General features: G+C 45.6%; 1 protein-coding gene across 4 annotated transcripts in view; it reads right to left on the bottom strand.

Annotated features, from left to right (window-relative positions):
• Positions 1-463: 463 nt before the first annotated feature.
• The window catches only part of LOC102098489 (synaptotagmin-like protein 2), a 77,033-nt gene continuing 52,311 nt past the window's right edge, over positions 464-25,185 (bottom strand). For 3 of the 4 annotated variants that reach the window (XM_065077913.1, XM_065077912.1, XM_065077911.1), the window contains exons 2-17: positions 23,598-24,175; positions 21,188-21,339; positions 17,275-17,368; positions 15,754-15,847; positions 15,486-15,579; positions 13,742-14,863; positions 12,348-12,446; positions 10,235-10,326; positions 9,653-9,754; positions 7,765-7,934; positions 6,861-6,963; positions 6,056-6,217; positions 5,243-5,321; positions 4,570-4,669; positions 3,416-3,621; positions 464-1,793 (exon numbers count right to left, since the gene is read on the bottom strand). In XM_065077913.1, coding sequence (XP_064933985.1) covers positions 1,648-1,793; positions 3,416-3,621; positions 4,570-4,669; positions 5,243-5,321; positions 6,056-6,217; positions 6,861-6,963; positions 7,765-7,934; positions 9,653-9,754; positions 10,235-10,326; positions 12,348-12,446; positions 13,742-14,863; positions 15,486-15,579; positions 15,754-15,847; positions 17,275-17,368; positions 21,188-21,339; positions 23,598-23,698 — 2,916 coding nt within the window. In that variant the 5' untranslated portion in view covers positions 23,699-24,175 and the 3' untranslated portion in view covers positions 464-1,647. Of the gene's footprint in view, positions 1,794-3,415; positions 3,622-4,569; positions 4,670-5,242; positions 5,322-6,055; positions 6,218-6,860; positions 6,964-7,764; positions 7,935-9,652; positions 9,755-10,234; positions 10,327-12,347; positions 12,447-13,741; positions 14,864-15,485; positions 15,580-15,753; positions 15,848-17,274; positions 17,369-21,187; positions 21,340-21,595; positions 21,756-23,597; positions 24,176-25,185 lie in introns of those variants that run through there. The other variant, XM_065077914.1, reaches the window with a different exon arrangement.

Below are 25,185 nucleotides of genomic sequence, written 5' to 3'. Positions count from 1 at the left end.
TCAGGTCTTTCAGTAGATAGTCATTATTTAATTCTGCTGCTCTACAGATATTCTCTTAGTGCTTTCTGTATTATGACATTTCAAAGTATAATACTATATTTTTCTAATTGCTAAACCATCTTCTTTATTTTTTCCATGAAAGCTGCTGATTGTCTCCCAAATTTTCCATTTCATGAAAAGGTCTTGTTATTTTAAGTGCACATTTTTCCATTCATTTCTTTACAACCATCTTTGCTAAGCTGAAAATTTATGCTGAGCTTGAGTTAAATAAAATCAATATGTTAAAGAAGAATATAAATATATTCACAGAGCCAGAATCTGGCTATAAAAACACGTCTCCATGACATTTCACTTGCCCTTGGGCAAAACTGGTTCATTTTGGCATGACAAAATTTAACACCTCTTCTGCTTGCTTTTTTGTTACTCAGACCACGCTATAAATAGGTACAAGGACACCAGTTGATGACTAGAGAACAACATTCTATTTAATCACAATATATACATCCAAAACAGAAATGACAAAGCCGCATTTCGAAATGCGTTCACAACGCCACTCTGCCACGGTTGATGTGCCGGACCCAACGTTTCTGCAAGCGACCGGCACAAAGGCAGTTCCAGCCAGGGGCACCAAGCGAAGGGAAACCCCCAGGGGCAGGAGCCCCCCAGGCAGTTTGGTCACTCCCCACTTACCTGTCCCACCAGCTCCCAACTCCTGCGCTCCAGCGTTGTTCTGACCTTTCTCTCCTGACCTGTCACACCAGGCTAACGTGACTCTGTTTCCTACATCACTGTTTCCCAGTGAAATGTTTTGCACACACAAGGCATTTCAAAGGTGCAATTAGGCCCATTAGCAAAGTAACCGTATTTTACATTTGGGCAAGCACTTCAGTTCATATTGCACTGAAACGGTCCTCGCACAGAGAAACTTGCCTGAGGTCACTGGGGAAGCCGGTGGGGAAAACAGCCCCTTGTTGCAAAATCCCACTAGTTGCAGTACCACCACTCCTCTCTTTCATATTAAAGCAGAAATAAATTAATATAATGAATTCCTCACTGTTATCCTCCTCAGGTTGTTTCATTTTCTGCTTCAAATAGTCCTTTCTTTCTTTAGATTCACCTTGGATCTCAATTTTCCTCATGTTAGAGACATGTTATCACCAGCAAAGCTCCCATTCTCAGACTGTGCTGCGGGTGACTTGGAGCAATTCTACATCAAGCACAAAGTGTACCACTTGCAGGGGAATATGAATAATACCATACTGCTGCTTTAGTACAACTACAACTCCGCACAGAAAAAAATATGGCACAAGAAACAGTAAAAAAAAATAATCTATTATCTCCTTTTCCTTCTGCCAGTGTTCCCAGAGCGTAATGGAATTCAAAGGTACTGGATATAAATGATTAAATAAAAAAGCAGATGATGTTTCTTCTTGGTCAAAATCAAGTATAGCATCAGTTTGGCATCCTCCACGTCCTCTGTCAGGGAATTAATTAGTACTTAACATTTAACATCTCCAAAGTGCTGTTCATCAATTGCCTTATTAACCTGGCATTTCCCAGCCATGTGGCTGGTCTCTGTCACCTCAGCGCAGGAAGCTTCCTAATTCTAACGAACACGTTCAGCCATTCTATGGCACGAACGGTAGGTTATTTCAGTTTTTTCCTCCCTGCCAGCGAGCGCAGTGGCAGCAATCCCTCGATCCATTCATTGGAAGCCGACATCATCTCCTGCCAAAAGGCCACCTCCTCTTGCGTGGAGTCCATCCAGTCCACAGAGATGCCATAGCTCAAACCTGTCAAGAACAAGAAAACCACAACACTGGGAGCTACTCCATGCACGAATACTCCATGCGGTGTAACTGTTGCAGGCAGTATCTTAACATACAAGGTGCTGACTCCCCTTCAGCAAGCTGCACCCTAATCACCTCCTGTTCTGCTCAGGGCCTCCATTTTACACCAGTGTTCAGAATGAAGTCAATGGAAAAACCACAATATGCAAGAACCCAAAAGATAACCTGCCAAGGAAAATAACACTGGGCTCAAGCCCTTTCTGTATCTTTCAGAATGGTAGAGAAGGTCTAAAAGGCTTGGGTTTCCCTTTAAAAGATCTTCTTGTGGACAAGGTGGGGTATTTGTCAAAATTATCTTGCTCTACACTTCATCTGTATAGGAATTAAACATATGATAGTAGAAACGTGTGTACAGATCACAGCTTATCTTGTAGTTGGTATTTTTACATCTTGATTCTGAGCTTCTTCTTCTTGTGACTTCCACTGAATAGATAACAACCCTCCACGTGACATGTTAGAGATTGAAATCAGAGATTACACAGGCAAATAAAATAAACACATGTGTACCTGCAAGGCAGACCTCCCAGTTGTTATGAGCCTTCTCCTGATACCCTCAAGGAACAGATATCCCTTACTGCAATGTTCTGAAATCTTTCGTTTGCCTTTCACCTCTCAGAGAGTCCTCTTGCTTAACAATAAATAGTTTAGAAAACCTTTGATATCACACTTATAAAAATCCAAAGATGAACATGCTGTTAAAGCCTAGGATACACTGAAAGCTAAGATAGAATGTTTAGAAAGGGACAAACCTCCATGATGGACAGCTGGACACGGGCAGATGGTCCCATCTGCTTTTACAATTTTGTCTTAAAAATATTGGAATTTTCCTAACTTCAAGGATAAGTAAACCCATTGAAGCAGGACACTTTCAGCTAAGCACAGGTTTAAGTCCTTCTCTGAACTGGAATCTCATGCCATCAACTAGCAGAGACAGTGACTGTCTCCCAGTGGAGCAAATGGCACCTCTGCTGAGGTCTTCCAGCATTACACCATCTAAATAAAAACAAAACCAGACCAATAACACCTTAGTCTACAGCCAGACAACTCCATTCTCCCAGTTTGTGATTTAATTCCAGATGGTGTACCCTCGGTACTGATTACCTACCCTATCAACTACTGTAGTGCGCCCCGTTTTTCAAATATGAGTTACTCCTGCTACCAAAGCATTTGAAGGGAGGAGGTGATGTGGACGGAGTCACCAGGTGGTGCTGTCCCACATGGCATTCCAGTTGTCTTCATCTGAGCACTCTTCCCTGGGAGAAGCCGCAATATAATGCTGATTTGTAACACTGTCTGTTTTCCGGTAACAGCAGGAAAACTCTCCGACGGACCGCGGAGATTCTAGAGTTTTGTCGCACCTCAGCGCTGATGTTGGCAGAAAATGTGGGACGAGAGGGTTGCTGTCATGTTACCAGGGCCTGCTCCATCCCAACACAGCACAAGTACCAAGAGTCTCACTAATTACTGAGAGTTTCCATCAGGAAAATGCTCTGCAACTTCCCATTATATCTTGTGGCTCAGCGATATGTTAACACTATTTATTTAATGCAAAGGAAACCACTTACCTGTCCCGAGGCCCAGCCTGATTCCTCCGAGGAAATGGTTGGTAAGTTTTTCATGATCCCACACAGTCAGTTCAACACAGGCATCCTTTAGGTCCTCAGTATGAAAGCCATCATATACAATAGTGTGATTGAAAACAGGGTTTGTGTCTCTTTTGATGATTCGGGTCTTTTGGTAACTCTTCTTACTGGTGTCTGGAAGCACATAGCTTTGGGAAGACAAAAAATACAGCATGTCCTACAGAGTATCAGCTGAGATTTGAACGGTTCCTACGAAGTTCCTCAGTCTAAACAATCCTCAGTTCTGAAGAAAGGAAGAACTGGGTTTCAATATAAGAATCTATGTAGATTTAATGGAAAATGTTCATAATTCACATATTTAACTTTTTTTTTTTCCCCCAAGAAAATCCATTTTAAAAGGAAACATTTTCAGAAAGGAAGCTACTTGCTTAAAATTTTACATTAAAAAATGGACATTACTTTCACATATTTCTATTTTCATAAATTTTCATCACTAAGAGGACATTTTAAAACGGTTAGCTAAGCTTCTTGAGCAGCAAATCTTTCTGCAGGAGAACTCTATACGGATTTAAAATATACAAAAAACATGGTGAGCACTTCTAAGTACTGAAAATATCTCAAAATCTCCTTAAAAGAGTTTTAATTTTCTGGAATATTTGCAGCACCTTTTCCCATGTAACAGGAGAACTGATGTTGCACGCTGCAGAAAACATGCACATACTAAATTCTGGAAAAGATCAAAGCAGAATCCAACTGTATGATAGTTCTGATGAGCCCGTAACAAATTCTCAAAATTCGCATGCAAGCCCATATCAAGGCAAAATTCACAACTTCATGTTAAAACCCTGGGCTGAGGTGCAGGCCCTGCGTATTCCTTTCACTCTGATGTTATTGAGGCAAATCACTGAGTGAGTCACAGACAGTGATTGACCAAAAGCTTTATCACAGCAAGGATTCTCCTAATTTAGCCACGAGTGAATAACAAGGGCAATGCTCCCCTGTAGAGCCCAAAGCAACAGGTAAGGCTTTACAGTATGGAGGCACGGCTAGGTGAGCCTGAGAAAAGAGAAGAAAACGTACTGTTTGGTGGAGGCACTGCCCCAGGATCAAAGCCAAGACCATGCTCACGCACTCACCATTTCACAAAGGAGTCAACTCCCGAAGGACGCAACTGCAGCAGGTCCTTGACGTCTTTGACCCAAATGTGAACTTCACCAGAGGGAGGATTCTTGGGACCTGCCATTTAGGAGAAAAGAAAAACGATTGTGGCAGACCTTACAGTAGCTACAATAGCAAAATGACAGGTTTTCACTCCAGGGACCTGAGGGAGCAGCAACACAACTTCTCTGCCTACTCACTCCCTTGTGAACCCTGTACCCCTGGCTGCCACAGCACTGCTGCCACCCCACCACACTCACAGGGGACCCCTGACACCACGTGCTGGTGCTGCTTTGAAACAGGAGAGGAGAAGGAACTGCTGGGCAAACCCAGCCTTCCGCCTGCCCCACAGAAAGAGGGGCTGTGTGTTGCCACTACCACATCCCAGCACCCTACAGTGCCCCCAGTGCTCATAACAGCAGATGAGTTGGAGGTTGTTGAGCCTTTCCTCTCTCCCAATAAATCCAGATGTGAAAATCAGATGTAGGCTGCAGACAGTGCGATCGGGCACTCCTGGTTGTGCCTATGTGCTGATCTCCAAGATCCTGCTGTAATGAGATTACTCTTTAACCAGCCCTTAAACAGACGAGGCATTGCAAGGTGCATGCCTGCACAGGGGCAACGCTTCCTAATGCATGAAACACATTTTACCTAGGCTTCCTGGAGGGACATACTTGATAGACAAATTCATCACTCCTCGATGATCCACACCATTAACAGCTGAAAGGCTCTGAAACAGAAAGAATTACGATTGACTACACGAGGGATTGTGTAAACATGGCAAGCTTTTGTGATTGGTGGAGGGGCACAAACGGACCCACTCTGATTTTGCATGGCTGGGGCAGCCTGTTCTCAGGGCAGCTCCCCTCTCTGGGGCTTTGTTCTCAAACTCAGTCCCTCAGAACCAAAAGCCTCAGGATTCAGAGTGAGGCTGCCCTGTCAAACATGTCCAGCTGGATATAATTAAGAACCCTAGTTCTGATAGACAAATGTCCTTTATTTTATGGAACAGGATCTAAAATCAGACCTCTGAATCCAGAAGCATGCAGGAATCTGTACAGGCTTTACAAAAAAATGGCACCTGAATATGTACCTCTCAAAGCTTGTTCAACTGCATCACCTGGTACTCTGCTGTCTGTTTCTAAGGGATGGTCTTTATGTGAGTAGAGAGGGAGGCAAAGTCATGTCAGAGTTTCTGCTGATAAGTGTCAGATCACATTAATGAAGGTGTCCCTACAGATCAGTCACCAAATAAGACCCAAGAAGGCTGATGTTCAGAGCACTGAATGCTGCACTGACATGTCCAGGGCTTGCGGGTGTTTTACTGCACTTCCCTAGGTACAATTCAGGCTGTTCTGCTCCACCACACCACCCAAAGACCTCAGAGGAGCCAGGAGGAACTTCCACCATGCCTAAGGCTCATGGTTGGGCCAGGAAGCAGGACTGCAGCTGAGATGCACTTACTCGGGGCTTCAGTGGGTACCAGTTGAGTTTCCTGTTGCTCCAGTCCCAGCTGGCCAAGTCTATTTCGATCTCTCCCAAAAAACTGTTACGTCCCAGTGGGTCGTTGTGCCAAACAGAGAGATTTAATTTTTGGATCAGCAGTACCATTTTCTCTATTTTATACTAGAGGAAGAAAGAGAAGTCAGGTTGTTCAAGTTTTCCTTCTGTTTCTTTTACAATCCGAAATAAACTACTCAAAAGTTTGAATAATCTCTGACTGAGACACTCAAACCCACTGCACACTTGCACTAACGGACTGGCCCTGCTCTGAACTCCGCTTTTTTTGTCCTGCAGCAATACTACTGCCATGACAAGGCTTTTGCTGAGCACAGGGAAACCTAGCACTCAGTTTCTCACAGGACAGAACCAATATTTTTTTTAATTATTAACACAGGCCCAGGCATTGTTAAACAATCCTCTAGGCTTTGATGAGTAAGATCAAACGACAAAGACGTTTCTTACTAGTCTCATGGCTGCGCACCCGGGAAGGGAAGAAGAACACCCCTTGCTCTGGCTGAAGACAGCTCAGGCTGCAGGTCCCAACCTCACGCAAAGATCACTGTGTGGTTTTGAGAGAGAAATCTTGTGTGCCACACAGACAGGTGCAGAGAAACCTGCGACATCTCTGCCCTCACAAACGCAAGGGGAGAGCAGTGCAGCGTTGGCAGGAGGAAAAGTCTGGCCAAGAGGGCAGGATCTTTGCAGACCTGGCCCGCTGGAGGTGCCTGCTACAGCACAGGTTTTCAGAGCACGCGTTTATTCTCACCCGTAACACCTCGTTGTAAATGGGATTCACTGTCCTCTTCTTCACTGAAGTTTTCCTCTTACCCATTCTAGCTTTGTCTGGGAGCAGGTAAGTTTTAACATACCTGAAAAAGAAAACAAACTCCAGCTGGATATTGTTCTGTATCATCAAGCTCCAATAAGTGGGCAGCACTTGTGAATTGTAACACGGGAATAAAAGACCTGGGGTTGGCTCTTTGAAGACGAAACTAATTTAGAGACCCACTAGGATATTAACTTGGCTTGCATGTGAAGTTATAAATCTCACTGGAGATGGGTGGATGCCACCAACATTCAGAACAGGCAGCCATCCAGGCAATATGGGAAGCCAGAAAGGTCATATAGCTATTTTCTGAAATGCCTGTAACTCCAGCATCTCTGTGCATTCAAATTAGAGAAATTAAAGAGGAGGAACAAGGTGGAATGTCTTTAAGTCTCTCTCTCAGGGTTTACTCCCAAGCTCCTTTCCATCATCTTTTAAAACAGAGATCACTAACCCCTGCACAACTACCATTGTGCCCCTAACAGCACTTCTTTACGGACTTTCTTTCCGTATAGATGTGTGGGTTTACTGAAGTGTATTCACCATGGGCAGATCAAGGTTCACATGGATGAAGAGAGAACATATTCCAGTGATAACAGGAACTGTTTTTGTAGTGATCAAAGCTTTCTCAATCTGTTCAAATTTAAGTCTGTAACAACATATTTACTGATGCAAATGGTTCCAGAACCATCAGCTAGGAAAGTCCCAGCAGTAAGCACGCACCAGAAGTCTGAAGGAAGGAGGAAACCATGACATTTTAAAAGAGAAAACATCAGAAAAAAAAATCCTCTTGAACACAAAATAAAGTAATGTAGAAGTCACAAGGCACCAAAGCGTCACTCACGGGTCAGATCTGCCTTTCTTTTCATCCACAACAGCCAAGTCCTTGCACTGGGACACATGAACCTGGAACTCCCGGTTCTTCTCGTCATAGTCTAGGGCAAACTCCACGGTACCTTGCGCATCCACGCTCCCAAAATCGCCGCTGTAGACACTGAGCACACTGCCACTCACCTGCCAGGAGGAAGAGCAAGGTCAGTGCCAATGTAATCGGCACCCTCCTGACTTGGTTTCTGGACAAAGATGATAGTCTGAAATGTGCATTCCCAGAGAAATAATCTGCAATGTCTGTCCTTATGCAGTATTGTGTCCTTGACACAGAAATGGTACACATCTGCAGCTGTGCTCAAAGAAGCAAGGGTCAGAAAACCCAAATAAGGGTCTCACTAGGATGCACTATCCTAGCCCAGGACTTAGAAGCACTATTCTCTGAAATGCTCAATAAATGCAGAAGATTTTTCACTCCTAAATCCCAAAGCTTTGGGAAACAGAGTCAAATATTACTGGGGGAGGCAAACAAGTCTCTTCCCTTTCTCTGTGCTTACAGTACAAACAGCTGCTATCCTGTGCAGAACAGAAACGGATATAACCCGTCCTGAAAAGCCACTGATCCACCAGAAACAGCCTGTGTGCATTTACTTGGCACAAAGGCACGGCAGAATGGTATTTCTACAGGTACAAATCAGGAGCTAGGCACCCAAGAGTCCCTTGCATTCCCAGAACAGACTGCGTTTGCACATAGGCCTTGGGGTTCTTTTTTGAAGGCTTTGTCTTTCATTGGCAGAAAGCAATGAAGCAAAACCAAAACACATCTCCAGAAAGATGAGAGAATTTTCTATTGCACCAATCACTTATGATTCCTCATGGGAAAACATAAAAGCTAATGCCGTTTACAAAGCAAATAATTAACCCTCTATGCACTTTTCTGTGGTAGTCATGAACATTTATCAAAAGACTTTCCTAGGAATTAACCCAATTCTTCTCTGTTTTCCCCTACATCCTCTGGTTCTGAATGTCATTCTATCATAATCAAAATAATCTGCTAAATATCTCCTCCCAGTCCTTAGAGCTGCATTTACCATCCCATCAGGATACTCACCCCAGCAAGGAATCCTGAGTGAGATTTCCAAGAACACCTGTGTGACTTGGACACAAAAGGCTCATTTATGGCTCCCAGACTCTCTAGACTAGCAGGACTCAAGTGCCCCAAAGTTCAAGGGTTTTTCAACATATTTATCTACATTCATGACCTCTCCTTACCACCTTTGCTTCGTATATATTCTTTAAATCTCACACATACACCTCGGAGATACCTGTGAGAGTAATACAGCAAATTCAAGCACTTTTAAGCAGCATCCCCCCACACTGTTCTAAAGAATCTTTTTAAAATGCCCAACTGAACACACTCAGCTCTTTTCAGCTTTCCTTGGAAGCTGGAGCACTAAATCACACTTTTGCTGTCCAACTCTTGAGTTCCCTTGGGTTTGTGGATAAAGTGAAGGATGAGCTTGAGAAGGGCACCTGTCTGCAGACCCAGCTCTTCCAGAGCTGAGCCACAAACACGTCACTTAACAGCTGTGTGCCTCATTTCCCTACCCAGAAACAGGCCCCCTCTCTCCTGCATGCCGCCAGGCTCCAGAGCATCCGCGTTTCGGAGTGGGGACTATCGCTTACTGTGAATCTGTCTAACAATGACTCTAATTTGAGATGGTACCTGGAGACACTTCTTTAATGCAAGTAAGTAATTAACCATTGCTGTTCTTTTAATAATGTACCACGCAGAAACCAACGGGATACTCCGGAGGCCACATCATCAGTACCAGCCTAAATGCAGCATCATCACATCTGATGGAGAAACACTATCTAGCGAGATGTACGCGTTAAATACCTACCGAGGAGACAGATGCCATGTCGGACGAGTGGCTGCCAACGCTAGGCGTCTTTTTGTGCTTGTTAAACTGGAAGCTGATTTCCGAAGCCGTGTCTGATTCAGTCTGCTCAGAAAATAACAAGCATCTTTAAGCTCTGCCGTGTGAGCACTTTGCAACACCACAGCGACAAGCCAATAGCTCAGCAGAGTCCCATTAAGCAGCGATCAGGTTAGGAGAGTGGAGGAGAGCGCAGGGAGTCTCCCCAGAGGCATTCCCTCCGACCAGCAGCCAACGTCATCATTAACTGCCTCCAAACAGAGCCGCACGCAACCGCCAGGGCTCTTGGATAGGGCACGGAATAGTGCGGTTTGAGACAGAGACCAGGGTTTGAGATAGGAAACCAGGACTCGAGATAGGAAACCAGGGCTCCTCTGGGTTACTGAGGGCTTTTTTCTTAAGGCTTTTCTCATTTACTTATGACATAACGCAGGCATGCCCTAAAGCAAATACTGTTGGGGCCCAGGAGAAACATTCTCATGAAACCAGCTGCCACTGAGGGGATGCTGCGAATGTGATTCCAGCCATTTCTGGCATCTAGCCTACCTCAGACAACAGGAGAGGAGAGGATCTGCTCAGCTCTTTGACTCTTTCAGGTTCAAGAAACTGATGGGGTATCAAATGAGGTTTATTGTATGCTGTAGGTACAAACAAAAAAGGCATCAAGATATCTTGTCAGAGTCAGGAAAACATAAGAAAGTCACATTTTTGTTTAAGGGCACAAGGGAAGAGGAAAAGCTTGTGGGAGGCATCAGAGTACCACCTACTTGTCCTGTCCTTCTCGTCTGCCATTGAAGCTGTCCCTCCCCAAGACAAAAACTGCTGCAATACCTAACATCTTAAAGCTATTTTCAATGTGTTTCCATTCAATGTGTGGGAGTGTGCAAACTCCCTCTAGCGGCTAATCTAATTTACTCATTAGCCCAAGGATGTGTTATCTTGTTTGCACCACTTTCTCAGCGCAAATTTAATTTAGACTAAAACCATACACATCTGCCTCCTTGTCAAAGAAACCAAACATGCTCACATTTTCATCTCATAGCACATTGCCCTGTACAAAATAACTGTAAAATATTGATACCTACAATTTCACCTTGCATACACCTCTCAAATACTCAGCTAGACAAAGAGGTGGACAATAGCCTGATATCTAAATGAAAAATAATTCAGAAAGCTTCATATCAACTTAAAAAAATGGTTATTTCACTGCTTAAATGTCTAAATAAAACTTCTTCATTCTAGCTTTATCTTTTCTCCATAACTCCCTTGAAAATGACTGTCTTCATCCCAAAATAACTTGTTTGTAGAAGATATTTGTGCATAAACACGCATGCACATATACACACTTGTTTGGCATGTTGGCCATGATGATACATTCATCAATGCTCAAAATGCCCAAGAGCTTCTTTCGCATTTTACTTTAATATGACTCACCTTTTGTATCATTTACCATTCTTTTGATAGCTACTATTCTTATTTCCAAACATGACCCAAGCATTAAATCTAGCCCACTCCACAGACTACTTGTTACACTGCAAACAAGTAGGTGTACCTCTGCAGAGGAGGGTCTCTGAGGATAAATCTTATGGCTTTAAATATGCTTTAATAGAGGGATGCTAAAATCTTGGCTGTCTGTGTAAAGACCACGTCACTGAACAGCAATGCACGTAAGACCTGAAGTCCGGAGCCACCAAGCTGTGTGACATATGTTGCCGCTCCATAGGACAGGGCACGTGCTTGGCAGGAGGCTACTGGATGGGTGGGGACAGTCCCAGGACCACCATGCTGTGTGTCCCACCCTGGGTTGCCTTCACACCAACCCGAAGGACTCTCCCTCCTCCCAAAACAAAGGGTTGGGTTTCCTTAAGCAGGCTCAATCATTTCCTCTAAGCAGCTTTACCCATTCTTGGGCATTGCCTTCCCAGCTGCTCACCTCAGGACTGGCAGCCTTGGCCTTATCGCTTTGCTTTTACACAAGCTCTCAACTGTCCTCTTGGGCTTGCCAGTTTTCACCTTTCGGGGACTTCCATTTGCTTTCTTGGCCACAGAAGCTGCTGCTGCCTTCCTTCAGCCCCCCTTCCTCAGCTGCAGCTTTCTTGAGCTTCTTGATGGCACAGACAGGCTTCTTGGCCATGGGCTTCTTCAGCTTTGCTGCTGCTTGCTTGGTTGCCTTCTCCATAGCTTCTCTTGGTTTTTCAGGTGGAAACTGTCACCACAAAGCATGTCCCAGGAGATCAGTCCAGCAAAGGGGGTCTGCTCCGGGCTCAGCAAACCCAGTGAGTGTGTGACAGGAGCCTGTGGCAGGACTCACGTGCTGGACGCGAGGTCTGGCACCCCCGATCGACCCACTGCCCAGGCTGCCAGGGTCCCCCAGTGCCCCGTGGGGGACGAGGAGAGATGGGCACAAGCTTCTTGCCAACCCTTTGAAGCCTGTGTGTTCTTTTGCTGAAGACACTGAGTAACATACCATCAATCTAGCTGCAGTTGCCTGGCTCTGAATTCAATTTTAGGCATTAGAAGCTCTCTAATTTGATGATGAAACAATATGTCATTTTCCTTGCCTGGTACACACGCAGAAGCACCAGGGATGCGAACACGGGCATAATATATTATCTTCAGGGAATGTAAACCAAAAAGGAGAAAAAAAGACGTTACTCACTCTCTGTGGTTGTGTAAATGTTCACCATGCTCTTTGCAAGATTAATGCTATTTGCTCGGGCCAATGCCTGAGCGGCAGGAGAATGATCCCCATCTTCCTCTGGAATACATGAAAAGCCAAATCAACATGGTAAATAAATAAACACAAATGGGCAGTGTGTCAACAAGCATGTGTGTGTGTGCCCCTCCTGGCTTGTTCACTCTGCTTAGAGCACACTGCAGTTTCATTGCACAGGGCTGCCTTCAGATCATCAGTGCGCTTTACACTATGATGGGAAACATAAACACTGGATTAACCCAGGCCCTAAAACACACCAGCACTTGCAAAGAGCTTCCCGTGCAACACAGCCATCTGCTAATATAATCCTGAAATGAATGTAATAATCAGGCAAAAACCCCTGAGAAACAGAAGAATTATCTGGTATAGAAAGGAAATATTTATGTTTACCTGGAGCGCAACTCAGGGTTTTCATAGAGATGTTACATGATGTAGGAAATAAGCCAAGAAATAATACAGTTAAAAAATAAAAGTCAGTTGAGTCTATGGAAAATCCTCTTAAACAGGTCTTACCCAGGTACATGAGGACAGGAAATTTGGAAAAAGCTCTCTCTTCCTAGGTCCTTACTTGGCAGAGAGCAGAGCTGTGGGCAATCAGAGCCCACATGTAAAACGAACTGCAATTAACAATAGCTTTTGCTTATAGTAACAGTCACTACAAGAGCCCATCAAACCCAGAGGAAGAGGATGATGAAGTGTTGATATTATTGACACAACCATGGTTGAGAACATGGTACCAGAACCCAGAGAGATCAGACTTCTTGTTCAGTCCACTTTGGTTGCAGTTTTATATCCAAATTCACTTGTGCATTCCCAATAGACCCAAAACATCATTTAAGCACTGACAACCAGCCATTATATCACGGTAGCCTAACAGCCAAGGTATTTGTTAAACACTTTCCTTCACATTTTATTTCTTCTACTTGTGTCAGTCTTATCTCTACCACCAGAAAGGATTCCTCCAGCCCCACACCTGAAGATCGAGTACAGTCCTCCCAGTGAGGGAAATACAGTAAGTTCCTGTGACATGGTGTAGGCAGTGCTAAAGAAACAGGGCTGTCCCGAGCGCAGGTGCTTGCAGGTAAGGCAGGAGGGCTGGCAGCAGGGAGGAGGGAACGGGGCTCTGACCCCTTTTACACTCGCACCGTGCGACACAAGATTTGTTTCCAGAGCTGTTTGCTAAATGCATTCCACACATGCAAACTCTGCACAAATTGCAATATAGGATAAATAGACAAATGAAGAAAATGTGCAAAATGCAGAAGGGCTAGGGAAGAACACAGGCTTAGGAATGACTCTGTTGGGATTTCACAGGGTGCAGTTACAGCCCTCAGTACCTGAGTAAACAGCTGAGTCCATTCCCTGACCGGCTTCTCTCTCTGTGGCTGGTTCACTGGCTGTTGGTTTGTCTGAAGACTCACAGGTTTTCTCCTTAGGTAGCTCTCCATTTATTTCCATGTTGTCATGAGTGCCCAGATTAGATCTTTCCTCTTTCTCATAATCATTTTCACCATCTGTAAGCGCAGGCTCGATCAGTATCTGCACACTGCTCGCCAAGGAATTTGTTGTATGCTTGTGCTCTTCTGCCACGATAAACTCGTCCGTAGGCGTCTCTGGCTCAAACGTGCTGCCAGACACTTCTTTGGTAGGCGACTCGACTTTGACGGAAGGCGCTCGCACAGGCAATCTGGATTTCTTGGAGCAGCGCTGTGCCGTCTTCTCTTCCTCCGGCACTGGCGGCTTCCCATTGCTCTCACTCAGTGAGTTATTCCTTGTAACCAGGCCACCTTTGCCCTTGGTATATGTGGATCTAGGAATGACGGCAACTGAACTCTTCCTTGCAGGGGCCACGTAGCTTGGTTCTTCCTCACTAGAAGACAAGGTTATTGTCCTTTTGTAAGGGGTTCTTGTTTTGGGGAAGACACCAGATTTTTCTTCACTATTCTGGCCTTGCCCAGGCTGCACGGAGAGTGAGCGGCACAGCTTGAACTGCCTGCCGTCTGCCTCCACCCCGCTTGGGGCCTCTGGCACATTCCCCACCATCGCAGATTCTGCTCCTTTCTCCCAGAAGTTCTTCAAGTTCTTGAAGTGTTCACGATCGAGGCCAATATCCTCCTCTTTGTTACTCATTGATGAGATTGTATAGTTCCCACCTTGCTTCACAGCCTGGCTGCTTTCTCCCTCTGTGGTCAGTGGTTTGGGACTTGCTGGCAGCTCTCTCTTTGCCAGGCTGTTCTCTGCCAGCCCCATGTGATTCACAAACTGCTCGGATTTGGGGGAAGATCTGCTTGGTTTCCTCTTAACTGGTATCTTGCTGGGAGCAAAAGTTTCTTCAGGTGGAGTTTTTGGACCCACTGTGTTGCCAGCAGATCCATCAACAGCTTCTCCTCCAGCTGTACTGCTGGGCTGAGGCACAGCATCCTCCAAAAGCTTGGCGGGCAATGGAGGCTCTCCGTGACCTACAACAACAACAAATGCTCACAGACCGTCCAACCACATCACATTGTATTTCCCCAGAAGATTTGGGTTGCAGCTTCTCAAAGAGAAGCCAGGGAGAATTTCCAGAAACCATCAATATATTCCTAATTCTTGCCCATTTTGAGACCCTAGCAAGCCCCCTTCCCTTCGAAGAAAGCCGTGAAAACTCCAGCCCTTCTCTCTGCAACAGGATGCGGAAAAACATCCACTGAGCTCTAAAGGGTTGCTGTGAGTTAGGGATTTGTTCACAGCTTTGCTTTCAGTTTGACAGCTTTCCTACTGGCTATTTGCTATGTACTAAAAATACACTATACATTCAAGTCAGGGAAGAGAAGGTAACTTGGATCTGTGGATTAAGGAGTTGTGAGCCAAGAACTCAGTTTAAAACGTATTGAGAGCCAGAAGGTTTAGTCACTGGATTTCTTTTCTTGGTCTCTGCTGCCTTGGGTGTAATTCATACAAATACTGGCCACCCATTCTTACATGCCATACTAAGAAACACTCTTCGTCATTCACTTCTACACACACAAAAAAGCACCTTGTCTCTTGGTGTTTGATGTTGAACACCAAAACCACCAATGGCTCACTGAACAAGAACCTTACCTTTTCTAGACATATGCAAGCCGTTTGCTGCAGCCACAAAGGGACTTGTTCCAGTGTCACTCTCTGAGGAAGAGACATCATGTATACTGGATCTCTGAAGGGAAAACAAACCCTATGAGTGTATATCAACCAGCAAGATCAGGAAAATGTATTTTATTTGAGCACAGACACCAAGGCAAGCAGCCTGTGGAGCACCTGCCAGAAGGTACAACCTGTATGAAGGTCCAAGGTATAACAGAACAAAGGGCAGAGGCTGTGCCTGTACTACCTTGTGTGATGCAGACAGAGGGACAGGAAGTCTCAGCTTCGGTTTTGGCAAGATTTTACACTCTTCTGCAGTACCGGGATCAGGTGTGCTGGATCTGTGGGACAAGGGAAATACTTGAGCAAGGAGATCAGTGGTAGTGATGTGCCTGGTAGGGGGATCAGGCAGTCTTCAACATCATCTCAGTTCTGCTCAGCTACTTTGCCACTTTTATCTACGGATCCAGCACAATATAAGGCTGCCCAGAGCCGATACCTTAGTTTATTTTCTCCATTACTGTTTGGAAGGACTGGGGAACACGTTAAATGGCCTGAACTTGGAGTAAGAATGTGTCTCCCACTGCAGTCAGTACAGAGCTTGCTCAGTAAAAACAATGGTGTCAACTTCTAGGTTTATTCAGACTTTCCCCTTCTGGGAGGAAACCACAGGAAAAGCCACAGGAAGCAGCAGTGCCAGAAGAGCCCAGGAGCCAGGCAGGAGGGAGATGTGTCTCCATGCTACGGCCCAGGAAGGAACAGGCCAAAGGCATAACCACATTGATGGAGGATTTAGAAACTACAGGAATGATTATGACAATGATAGTTAGGGCAAAACCAGAAGGAACAGATATAACAGGCAGTTTACTTGATTGTATCTACCATTTTTGGGAGCGTCTAGTGGTAGCTGCTCTCCAGATGGAAAGATTTAATATGGGAATGCATTGTGCTTAGGGTTGAATGAGAAAAACAAAGCAAGCTTTTCAGGACTTAATCAACCCTCCCAAAAGACATTATGACTGTTGCTGTTGCTGTGTCAGTAAAGCAGGAGCATCTCAGGCTTGCCCACTTTGGTTCCTTCATTGAGCAATACCCAGTGACTGGCTGCAAGAGGTTTGGAAGTGTTGTCAAGGCCCATATTTAATATTTAACCGGAGCAATTGCCACCTGTGAAGAATGATTCCTCCTTCTGTTGACAAAACATGTAAATCAGATGGGAGCAACAATAAATGAATATGTGAATATTTTAATGGCTTCTCCATAATCCACAAATATTGAGTGAGGTCAGTGATTTGCTCAGTGGGGTGCTTTTAGTGGGTGTTTCTGCTCAGTCAGCACAACGTGAAATCCTAACAAGCCTTGATGGAGACGGCTGAGCACTAGACACAAAGGCTGGCACCAGCAGGAAATGGGCAGTTTCCTCAAGCAGGTCATTTTGTTAGTGTTGCTCCATGGCAAAAATTAAACAAATAAAACCATAATTACTTTGAAAAACTAACCAGAATATCCTGACGTTAGAGACAGCTTCCATTTTACTGACCCCTTATCAGATCATGCAGGAAAAGACCTTTTTGTGGTAAGCACATTAGCACTTAGTTATTAGGGGAGGATTGACATCCTGACAATTCCTGGAAAAAGGATTTTTAAGATATCCTATATAACATATACAGTCTCGGAAACTCAGTTAAAGACCAGGCTTTAATGGGTAGCATTCAGTTTCCATTAGAAGTAAGAGCAGCAGCCAGAGCGTTGCAGGAGCAGCGGTTACCTCTGCTCTCCTGCGCCAGCAGCGAGCTCGGGGCAGGCAGCGCTGGGGCCAGCGTGGCTTTCCAGACCCATCCGGATGTGCTCCTTGGCCTCATCTGTAACACAACACAGACAATCCAGAAACGACATTTATTTAAACTTGTAATTGTCAGTGTGTTTTGTTTGGGGAAAGAAAAGGCTTGTTAAGTGAGCCCCACCAGAGCAAGCCCTGGGGATTTAACAGGAGCTGGCTGACGGGCGGCTCTGCATCAGGGATGCCCTGGGCAGCATCGCCCACGCTCCCCACGCAGCAGCCGCAGCTCCGGGCCCCATGGGCTGCCCCATGCCTGACTCGTGCCAGGAGCTGCCACATCACTGGAACCGCCTGCAGGACCTTGCCGTGGCTGTCCAGAAAGTTAATCCGTACCAGGATTTAAATTCAGCCATTTCCTGTTTTGACTCAAAGTCATCGGATCTTGGCAAACAAAGGAGGCCAATACAGTTAATGAGGAGATCCTTGTTATTTTTACTGGCACAAGGCTCAGCTATGTCTTCTAAGCTCTCAAAGACCCTAAAGAAAAAACAATAGAACACCATAACCTTTAGAGTAGCCTGCCAGGGTATAAAGTTGCATTAGACATTTTGGGCAAGCAGAGTTTCTTGCTACTGCAAAATTAAAAGGATTAAACTCTCACACAGCCAAGAAAAAAGCTTAGTCTAGTCAACAAGTTCTGCACATATTTATTCACACGCAGCTAGGTCTATTTTAAAGAATAAATCGGTCTATTTTAAAGAATAAATCTACCTGTTACAAAAACTGCCAGATCTGTTTAGGATATATTTTATTACACAACACAACAGAATCAGAGGCTCAAAGGATTCAGATGTGACATTCGATGATATAGCCTCGTTTGTTATCTGGTTAGAAACCTGCACTAAGCCCAAGAGCAGACAGGTCCAATGGACAGGCTGGGATATCCACGTCACACCGTGTTGTGTTGTACAGTGAGCAACGTCCCCTCTGCCTCAGACCCCAGGGAGGGAGATGCTCTGGAAGCAGAGGAACCCAACACAGAGCTCCCATGTTTTCCCTCTGCCTGTCACCGTTGAAAAGACCTCGACAACCAAGACTGCATGTATTTCTCACCTCACATCCAAAGGCATTGCATCATATTTGCTTTTCACTGCCACTTGCCCCTCAGACAGAGCTCCCCCCTCCCCATGGGCAGAGCCAGTGGGAGCTGTTCAATTCCTCCCATCCAAATCACTGCCCTTCCAAATAGCTCAGCACAGCTGTACCTGGCTTCTACAACCACAAACAAACAGGTTATTAGTACTTCATAATCCATCAAGACAAGCAAAATGCCTTTGCTAACTTTAGAATGAGACAGAATAAGAAGCAAATTCCAACAGAAATTAGTAGTGGCCTGACCAGTTTGACTTGTCCGTGCATATATTTATATACATATGTATACAGCCACTCCTGCTCTAGCGCTTTAGCTGCTTTACACATTTCCCATCACTCTAAAACACAGACACCCAACACGTGGGGAAATCATGGCTGACCATGCCACTGGGGCTGCCTTGCCTCGGTGGGTGCATAAAATGATCTCTCCTAGACAATTTTTAGCTCTCATACATTGCACACAAACTCGAGGAGAAGTTATCACCAACGTCACCCATCTGTGCTGCTCTGCAGGCTGCGGTTTAAATATATGGTATCTATCTATTTTATAGATTTATGTTACTGCTGATTACTAGTGTTTTCTATTATAATCAAAACCAACTGTGAAGACCCTTAGGGATCCCTGCAACACTCCCTTCTGCAGGTTAAAACCCTCCTCCAGAAAAGGTCACTGGGCATTTTCCCGTGCAGGCATGAATTTCCACTCCTCCTCTGCCCATTTACCATGCAAAAGGAATGCCAGCAATTACCTCACTGGGGCTTTTCCATGCAAGAATTTTCTCATTTCACTCCCTAACACAGTCATCAAAAGCTTAAAGCAGTGTCATGACCATGTTACATTGATTTGGCTAAATGAACACACACTCCTTTGTCACCTTGAAAGCTGACAAAAGGTGAATGTCTCTGATCTTTCCAGAAGAAAAAAAGGTGTCAAGATGGCAAGCAAAAGCCCTTAGCGCATCTACTGCATGTGAGCTGCACAGCCAAACTGTTTGTCAAGGGCTTCATCCTTGTTCCCTGACGGCCAAGCGCTCACCGGTGCAATCCTCTTGCTGACAAGTCAGTGAGAGAAGTGCCTGCCCTCACGTGTGAGGGAACAGCAAGGTGAGCATATCAGCTGCAGCAGCTGTGATACAGCAGTGGGAAAAGTAAGAGCAAGGAATAAAGTCATGTTATACCCATGCTTTACCAAAATATGTCTGATAACAGAAAAAGAGAGAGAAAAAGAATAAAAAGTTGAAAAAGAAATAAAGAGGGCAAGATCTAAATACAATTACTATAGTAATTTAGTAACATTTGCTTCTTCCTTTTTAAAACAGTATTAGTCACAGAATCACAGGATGGTTGGGGTTGGAAGGGACTTCTGGAGATCATCCAGTCCAACCCATCTGCTAAAGCAGGTTCAGCAGAGCAGACAGCACAGGAAGGTGTCCACGCAGGTTTGAATGTCTCCAGAGGAGACTCCACAGCCTCTCTGGGCAGCCTGTTCCAGGGCTCTAGCACCATCAAATAACAACAATATATATAAAATAAGTGATGGACAAGGCAATTTCTCATGAACTCCAGCCCTGGGCAGCTGATCCCAGAAGAACAGAGGTCCGGATGGCAGCTCACGCTCAAATCCCATTGCGCTGAACAGTCAGTCCCAGAAAAGAGAGCACCCTGGTCCCCAACAGCTGGTCCCTGAGACAGCAAAAAAAGCAAAAAGGCTAAAAGCTGAACTAACAAACTAACATGGAACTAACAAGCTGGAAAAGCTGAACTAACTAGATAGAAAAACTGGCTCTAGCTCTATATGGAGCACGACAGTAATGGCAGGGAATATTTCACTGACCAACCTGGATGTCAGTCTAGGTGCTGTCCTGCTGTTCTCCCTCCCAGCTATTTGCACCTGCAGCTGGGAAGCTGAAAAAGTCCTTATTCTCCTAGTCAACAGCCAAAACATCAGTGAGTTCTTACATTCTTTTAATATCAACTCCGAAACACATCTTAACTGCTGGAAAGAAAAAAGTTAACTCTTGCCAGGCAAAGCATGGGAAACCCAGCATGTTATCACATTATTCTCTTAATAAATCCAAACCAAAAGACTATGCTAGTTACTGAAAAGATTCTAACTACTATGAAGAAAATTAACTCAGTTCCAACAAAACCAGCAGAGATGTGAATCATCTCCAGTTCTGCTTTGCACAAATGTTCAGCACGAAGTGCCAGCTCCAGGCTGGTTACATTTGGACTCAAAGCACAGTCCTGCTTGTTCAACAAGGGGCTGATCTGCTCTGCCCTGAGTCAACAAATCTGATTTATCTGTTTTACATACCACCATGAGATTTCATCTGCATGTCAAACAACACGCAATGCATCTGCTTCGAATTAGCACAAGGGCCCAGACATAGCCTTGTTCTGGCACAGCAACCTGGGTACAATTCAGACTTAGCCCCAAAGCCCTTTTTTCTTTGAAAACCACATTGTGCATTGGAATTATTCCCATGTAAAAAACTATGCATGGAGCATCATTCCCCTCTCGCAGTGGGCAAATACTTGCCAGGAGAAGAGAGGCCCCGCATCCCTTTGCAGAGATGTGGCCCTGACTTTGATAACCTGGTATTTTTTCTAGCACTGAAAGCTTAGCTGAGAATCCCCGTATCACAACACAAAGGCTGGTCCCCAGCAGTACAGGGAGAACCCCATAACTGACCACTTTTTCTGGTTCATCAGTTTGTTTTCTTAAGATCCACACTAACATACTTACTTTCTAGTTTGCCCTTCTTCCTTCTAATCGATGCCCGAAGTAGATCTGGCCCCTCTAAGTCTTCCTGAAACCGTTTTGCCTTCACTTCTGAAAACCATTCACCTGTCACAAACTTCTTCTTCTTTTCATCCTTGATGGAGCCTTGTATCCGCCTGAAAGGCAATGAGAACATTACAAACCAGAAAGATGTCCAAGGTTTTGTCTTCCTGTGAGCTACCTTCATAACAACTGTCTGAACAATTCCCCTGTCTGATACTACAAAGGATCCAGAGATTATTCTCTGCAATCACAAGGTCCCAACCAGCATTAAAACACGAGTTGATTTATTCTTTCTCTGAAATGGGAACAGCACCTTGAAAACACAGGCCTTCACCTCTCTCAGTTTTTACAAATCCAAATCAAAGTCACCTGGCAAGGAGATTCATCCATTTGCTTTGCAGCCCTGAGGGTTTAGGAAGGGGTGGGGCTGTTTGCAGATCTTGCACTTCTCAGTTTTATTTGTCTATTAATCTCTTTACGAGTGGCAAAGCCTTTTGGATCAAATCTGATGCAAACCACGGAAACAAATCACGTCGCTGAGGGGAGCAACCTATCCCTGCAGCACTGTCCCCGGACACTGCTCCTCTCCTGGCTCCTCCTGCCAGGCCCATTTTGGCACCCAAACAGCTGCCTTCCTGAGCACAGCTTCTCCTCCCTGAGCTCACTCGGGCACACCCAGGGCTGGTTTTTGGCACCTAAACCTGTCAGTGCTCTGTTTGCTAGCCTGTACTTTTAACCCTCCTCCGGGTATTCTGTCTTTACACCACAGCTTGCTGAATTAGCTGCCTTTCTGCTGGCGCTGCCTCCCACAGCTCACCCACAATTCAGGGTCCCTGTGAGACCTGAGAGGCCAGGGGAAACTCCCACCTCAGTCCAAATCTCACCAGGAAGCGGGGGCAAAACCCCAAATAACTGTGAAGCCTTGAAGGGTCACATTTGGCTGCCTAAAGGCCAGAAGGCAGCAGGTATAACGGGGCTCAAGGCTCTAAGTTGCACAGCTCCCACCTACATCAGGGCTGCATCTGCCCTGTGAGGGTCTCGAGGTGCTGGGCCAGAGGAGATGTAGGAACACATTTTAATCTTGCTGACACCAGATCAGTGTAATGACTTCATTCACCCAGCAGGCAGGTTGTGTTGGTGCCAAATTTGTCTACACTTGCACCAAAGGTCTTACTTCATGTAGCCATACATACAGCAAGGGGCACTTGGAACCAGGCAGTCAGGATCTTGCTCATTTCACTCCCAAATGAAAGCCTTCTGTGCAACAGCTTCCAAAGAGAAGTGAAACAAAACTGAAATAATCGAAGTACTCTTTTTCCCCAAACCTCTGCTGTTTTATCCACAGCAGAAATCGTATTGCATTTCAGAAAAAGAAAAAAAAAAAAAAAAAAGAAAACCTTTTTGAAACTGTGTTTCAATGCAAAGGAGATTGTAAGGGCACGCAGACACATACACCTCAAGTCCAAGCTGCCTGCATGCCACCGCCAGTTCTGCTCCCCAGCGCCCACCCCGAGCAGAGCGCACGGGCGCTCCCTGGAGCTGATGCACAGATACCCACTGCCCCTGCCAGCCTCCAGCATCCCTCCTACGTGAGGTTTACTCTTTTTTGGCTCAACAGCAAGTCGAAGACTCACATCCTTAGCAGGGGTAAACTGGCACAGCGCCACTCGCACTCACTGAAATACTCATTCCTTGCCGTGTGCAGTCTGGTGCCAGCTTCCCAAACCTGGTGCCTACTGTCAACCCAGATGGTCTAATGGCTGGCATTTAAAAAGTGACAGCAGCAACAAGCAATCCAATCAGCCAGACCTGAGCTCCAGGATGGCCAGTGGCAAGTGAGCTGAACTGAGAGCGATTCCTGGCTCTGAAAAGGCTCCCCTTCGGCAGATCCATGTACTCTCTCACTGCCCCTCTCTGCCTGCACGATGGATGCTGCATACACATCCACCTCAAAGAGAACCAGGGGTACAGAAAGAAGAGATGGAGATGTAAAGTCTCATTTTAAAATACCCAACGGGATTCCTGTGCTACTGAGTGAGGAAAACAAGGTAGCAGCTTCTCCCCTGCTCGGGCTTCTGACACCAAGAAATCAGCATCTGCCTCCCTATAGCAGGAAAGGGATGATTTCCTTTGGCATCCCTGAGGGCTGCTGATTAACTCAAAAGGAGAGTCCAGCCCTGCAGTCTTACAGAGAGAGGACAGCAGCGACAGCAGGATGGCTGAGAAAGCATGAGGTGCAATGGAAAGATCCATGAGGATCTGAGCAAGAAGGGACAAGCACACACAGGCACACACACTCTGCTCTCTAAAAGAAATAAATAAATCCCCGCAGGGGAAGCTCACGTCCTGCTGTTATCACACACTCTCTCACCTGATGCGATCCCCATCCTTCTTCTTCAGCTCTGCATCTCTCTGCAGAACCTTCATCAGCTGCTCATACTCCTCCTCGGTGAGGAAGCTCAAGTCCAACATCTTCCCTGTGATCTTCTTCGGTCCTTCAGACAGCTGAAGCAACGACACACCAGGAACTAATCCAGCCTAGACTGCGGCAATGCCATGGGCAGCCCCCGTGCAGCCACCCTGGTGCGCTGAGCAAGACACGGCTGGAGAAAAAGGACTTCACAGCAGCATGGCTTGGGTGCGAGTTGCGTTAGCACCTGGACTTGCGCTTCCAGGCTCCTCGCTGGCACGTTTCTCTGCACTGCATGCCTTCCCCTGCCAGGAAAATTCTCTCTGCAAAATTAGGCTCCTTCGCTTTTCTTCAGGCACAGTCGCAGTGATTTGGAAGCCAACGTCAATCAAACAGGCAAGCACGGGAAGGAGCAAGCTCGCCGCCTGCTTCAGCTGCCTCGACAGGCACGAAAGCTCATCTCACCACCAGCAACCCCAGCACCTCTGGCATGCGCGTTCTTCAGCAGGCAAGTCTGCCTCCGTGGAGGTCACGCATCCCTGCAAAGAAATAACACCGAGATGCCTTTTACGATAAGCGTGACATATGGTAACCGAATGTGTACATTGGGGGTTTTTATTTGTCCTTCTGCACAACTTCCAAAACAAGCTGCCCTACTTTCCTCCCCGTCCTACAGCTCTTCACAGGGTATTAACCTGAACAAGACAATATTTTATTTTAGCCTCTTTCCTACTAACAGGTAAACAGTTGACTCAGCATGCTACAAGCAAAATATGCATATAAATTACCAAATTGCTTGCTTACTTTTTATCTCCATTCTTCTTTTCCTCACTTCTTTATGCCCTAGATGAGACCAAGGATAAGCAGCCGACCTTAGTAAAGCAATCGGAAAATTACAGAACAACAACCTGCAAGTGTTATTCCTGCATGTTATGCTATGAAATACCAGAGGCTGCTCATTTTCTAATATGTGTGCACTTGGCTTTATGCTGCACTGATATTTGCTATTCAAACAGTACGGGCGCAGATCACTTAGTGTTTCAACAGACATCACAAATGGCCAGAGGCTGCAGGGCGTGGAGGAAGAGTAAATCGTGTGTTGCTTTACTACTTTCTTTCTTTCTTTTCCTCTCTCCTGGCCAACTGGAGAGCAATAAGTCACTCCTCCAAGGGAGCAGAAGTTCTGCTTGTGTCCATGTAGGCAGTTTCTAGCTCACCAGATGGGATTTTTCCACTGTTTCCAAGCCCAGCAGGTGACTGTGGGTTTTATCATATTTGGCTTTTTCTTCCAAAGCCACAGCCTTGGGAGTCAGGTCATTCAAAATTCATAAATCCAACTTTCACAGCAAACATGATCTGAAGGGCATCAGGCCCACTCCCTTCCCTAATTGTATCACCCCTACTCTCTGTTTGTCTAATGTGCCCCTTTGAGGATGGCAACTGCAGCCCTCCCGGGCCACCTATTTCAGTGCTTTGCTAACTGGCAGCAAGAAACTTCTTCCTATTGCCCACCCCAGGTCTCCCCGACAGATGTCAACCTGTCCTGTCC

Source organism: Columba livia, chromosome 12, assembly GCF_036013475.1.
Source record: "Columba livia isolate bColLiv1 breed racing homer chromosome 12, bColLiv1.pat.W.v2, whole genome shotgun sequence".
Taxonomy (NCBI): Eukaryota; Metazoa; Chordata; class Aves; order Columbiformes; family Columbidae; genus Columba; species Columba livia.
The sequence above is the reverse complement of the archived record's forward strand: the minus strand, read 5'-3'. Positions and strand labels throughout refer to the sequence as shown.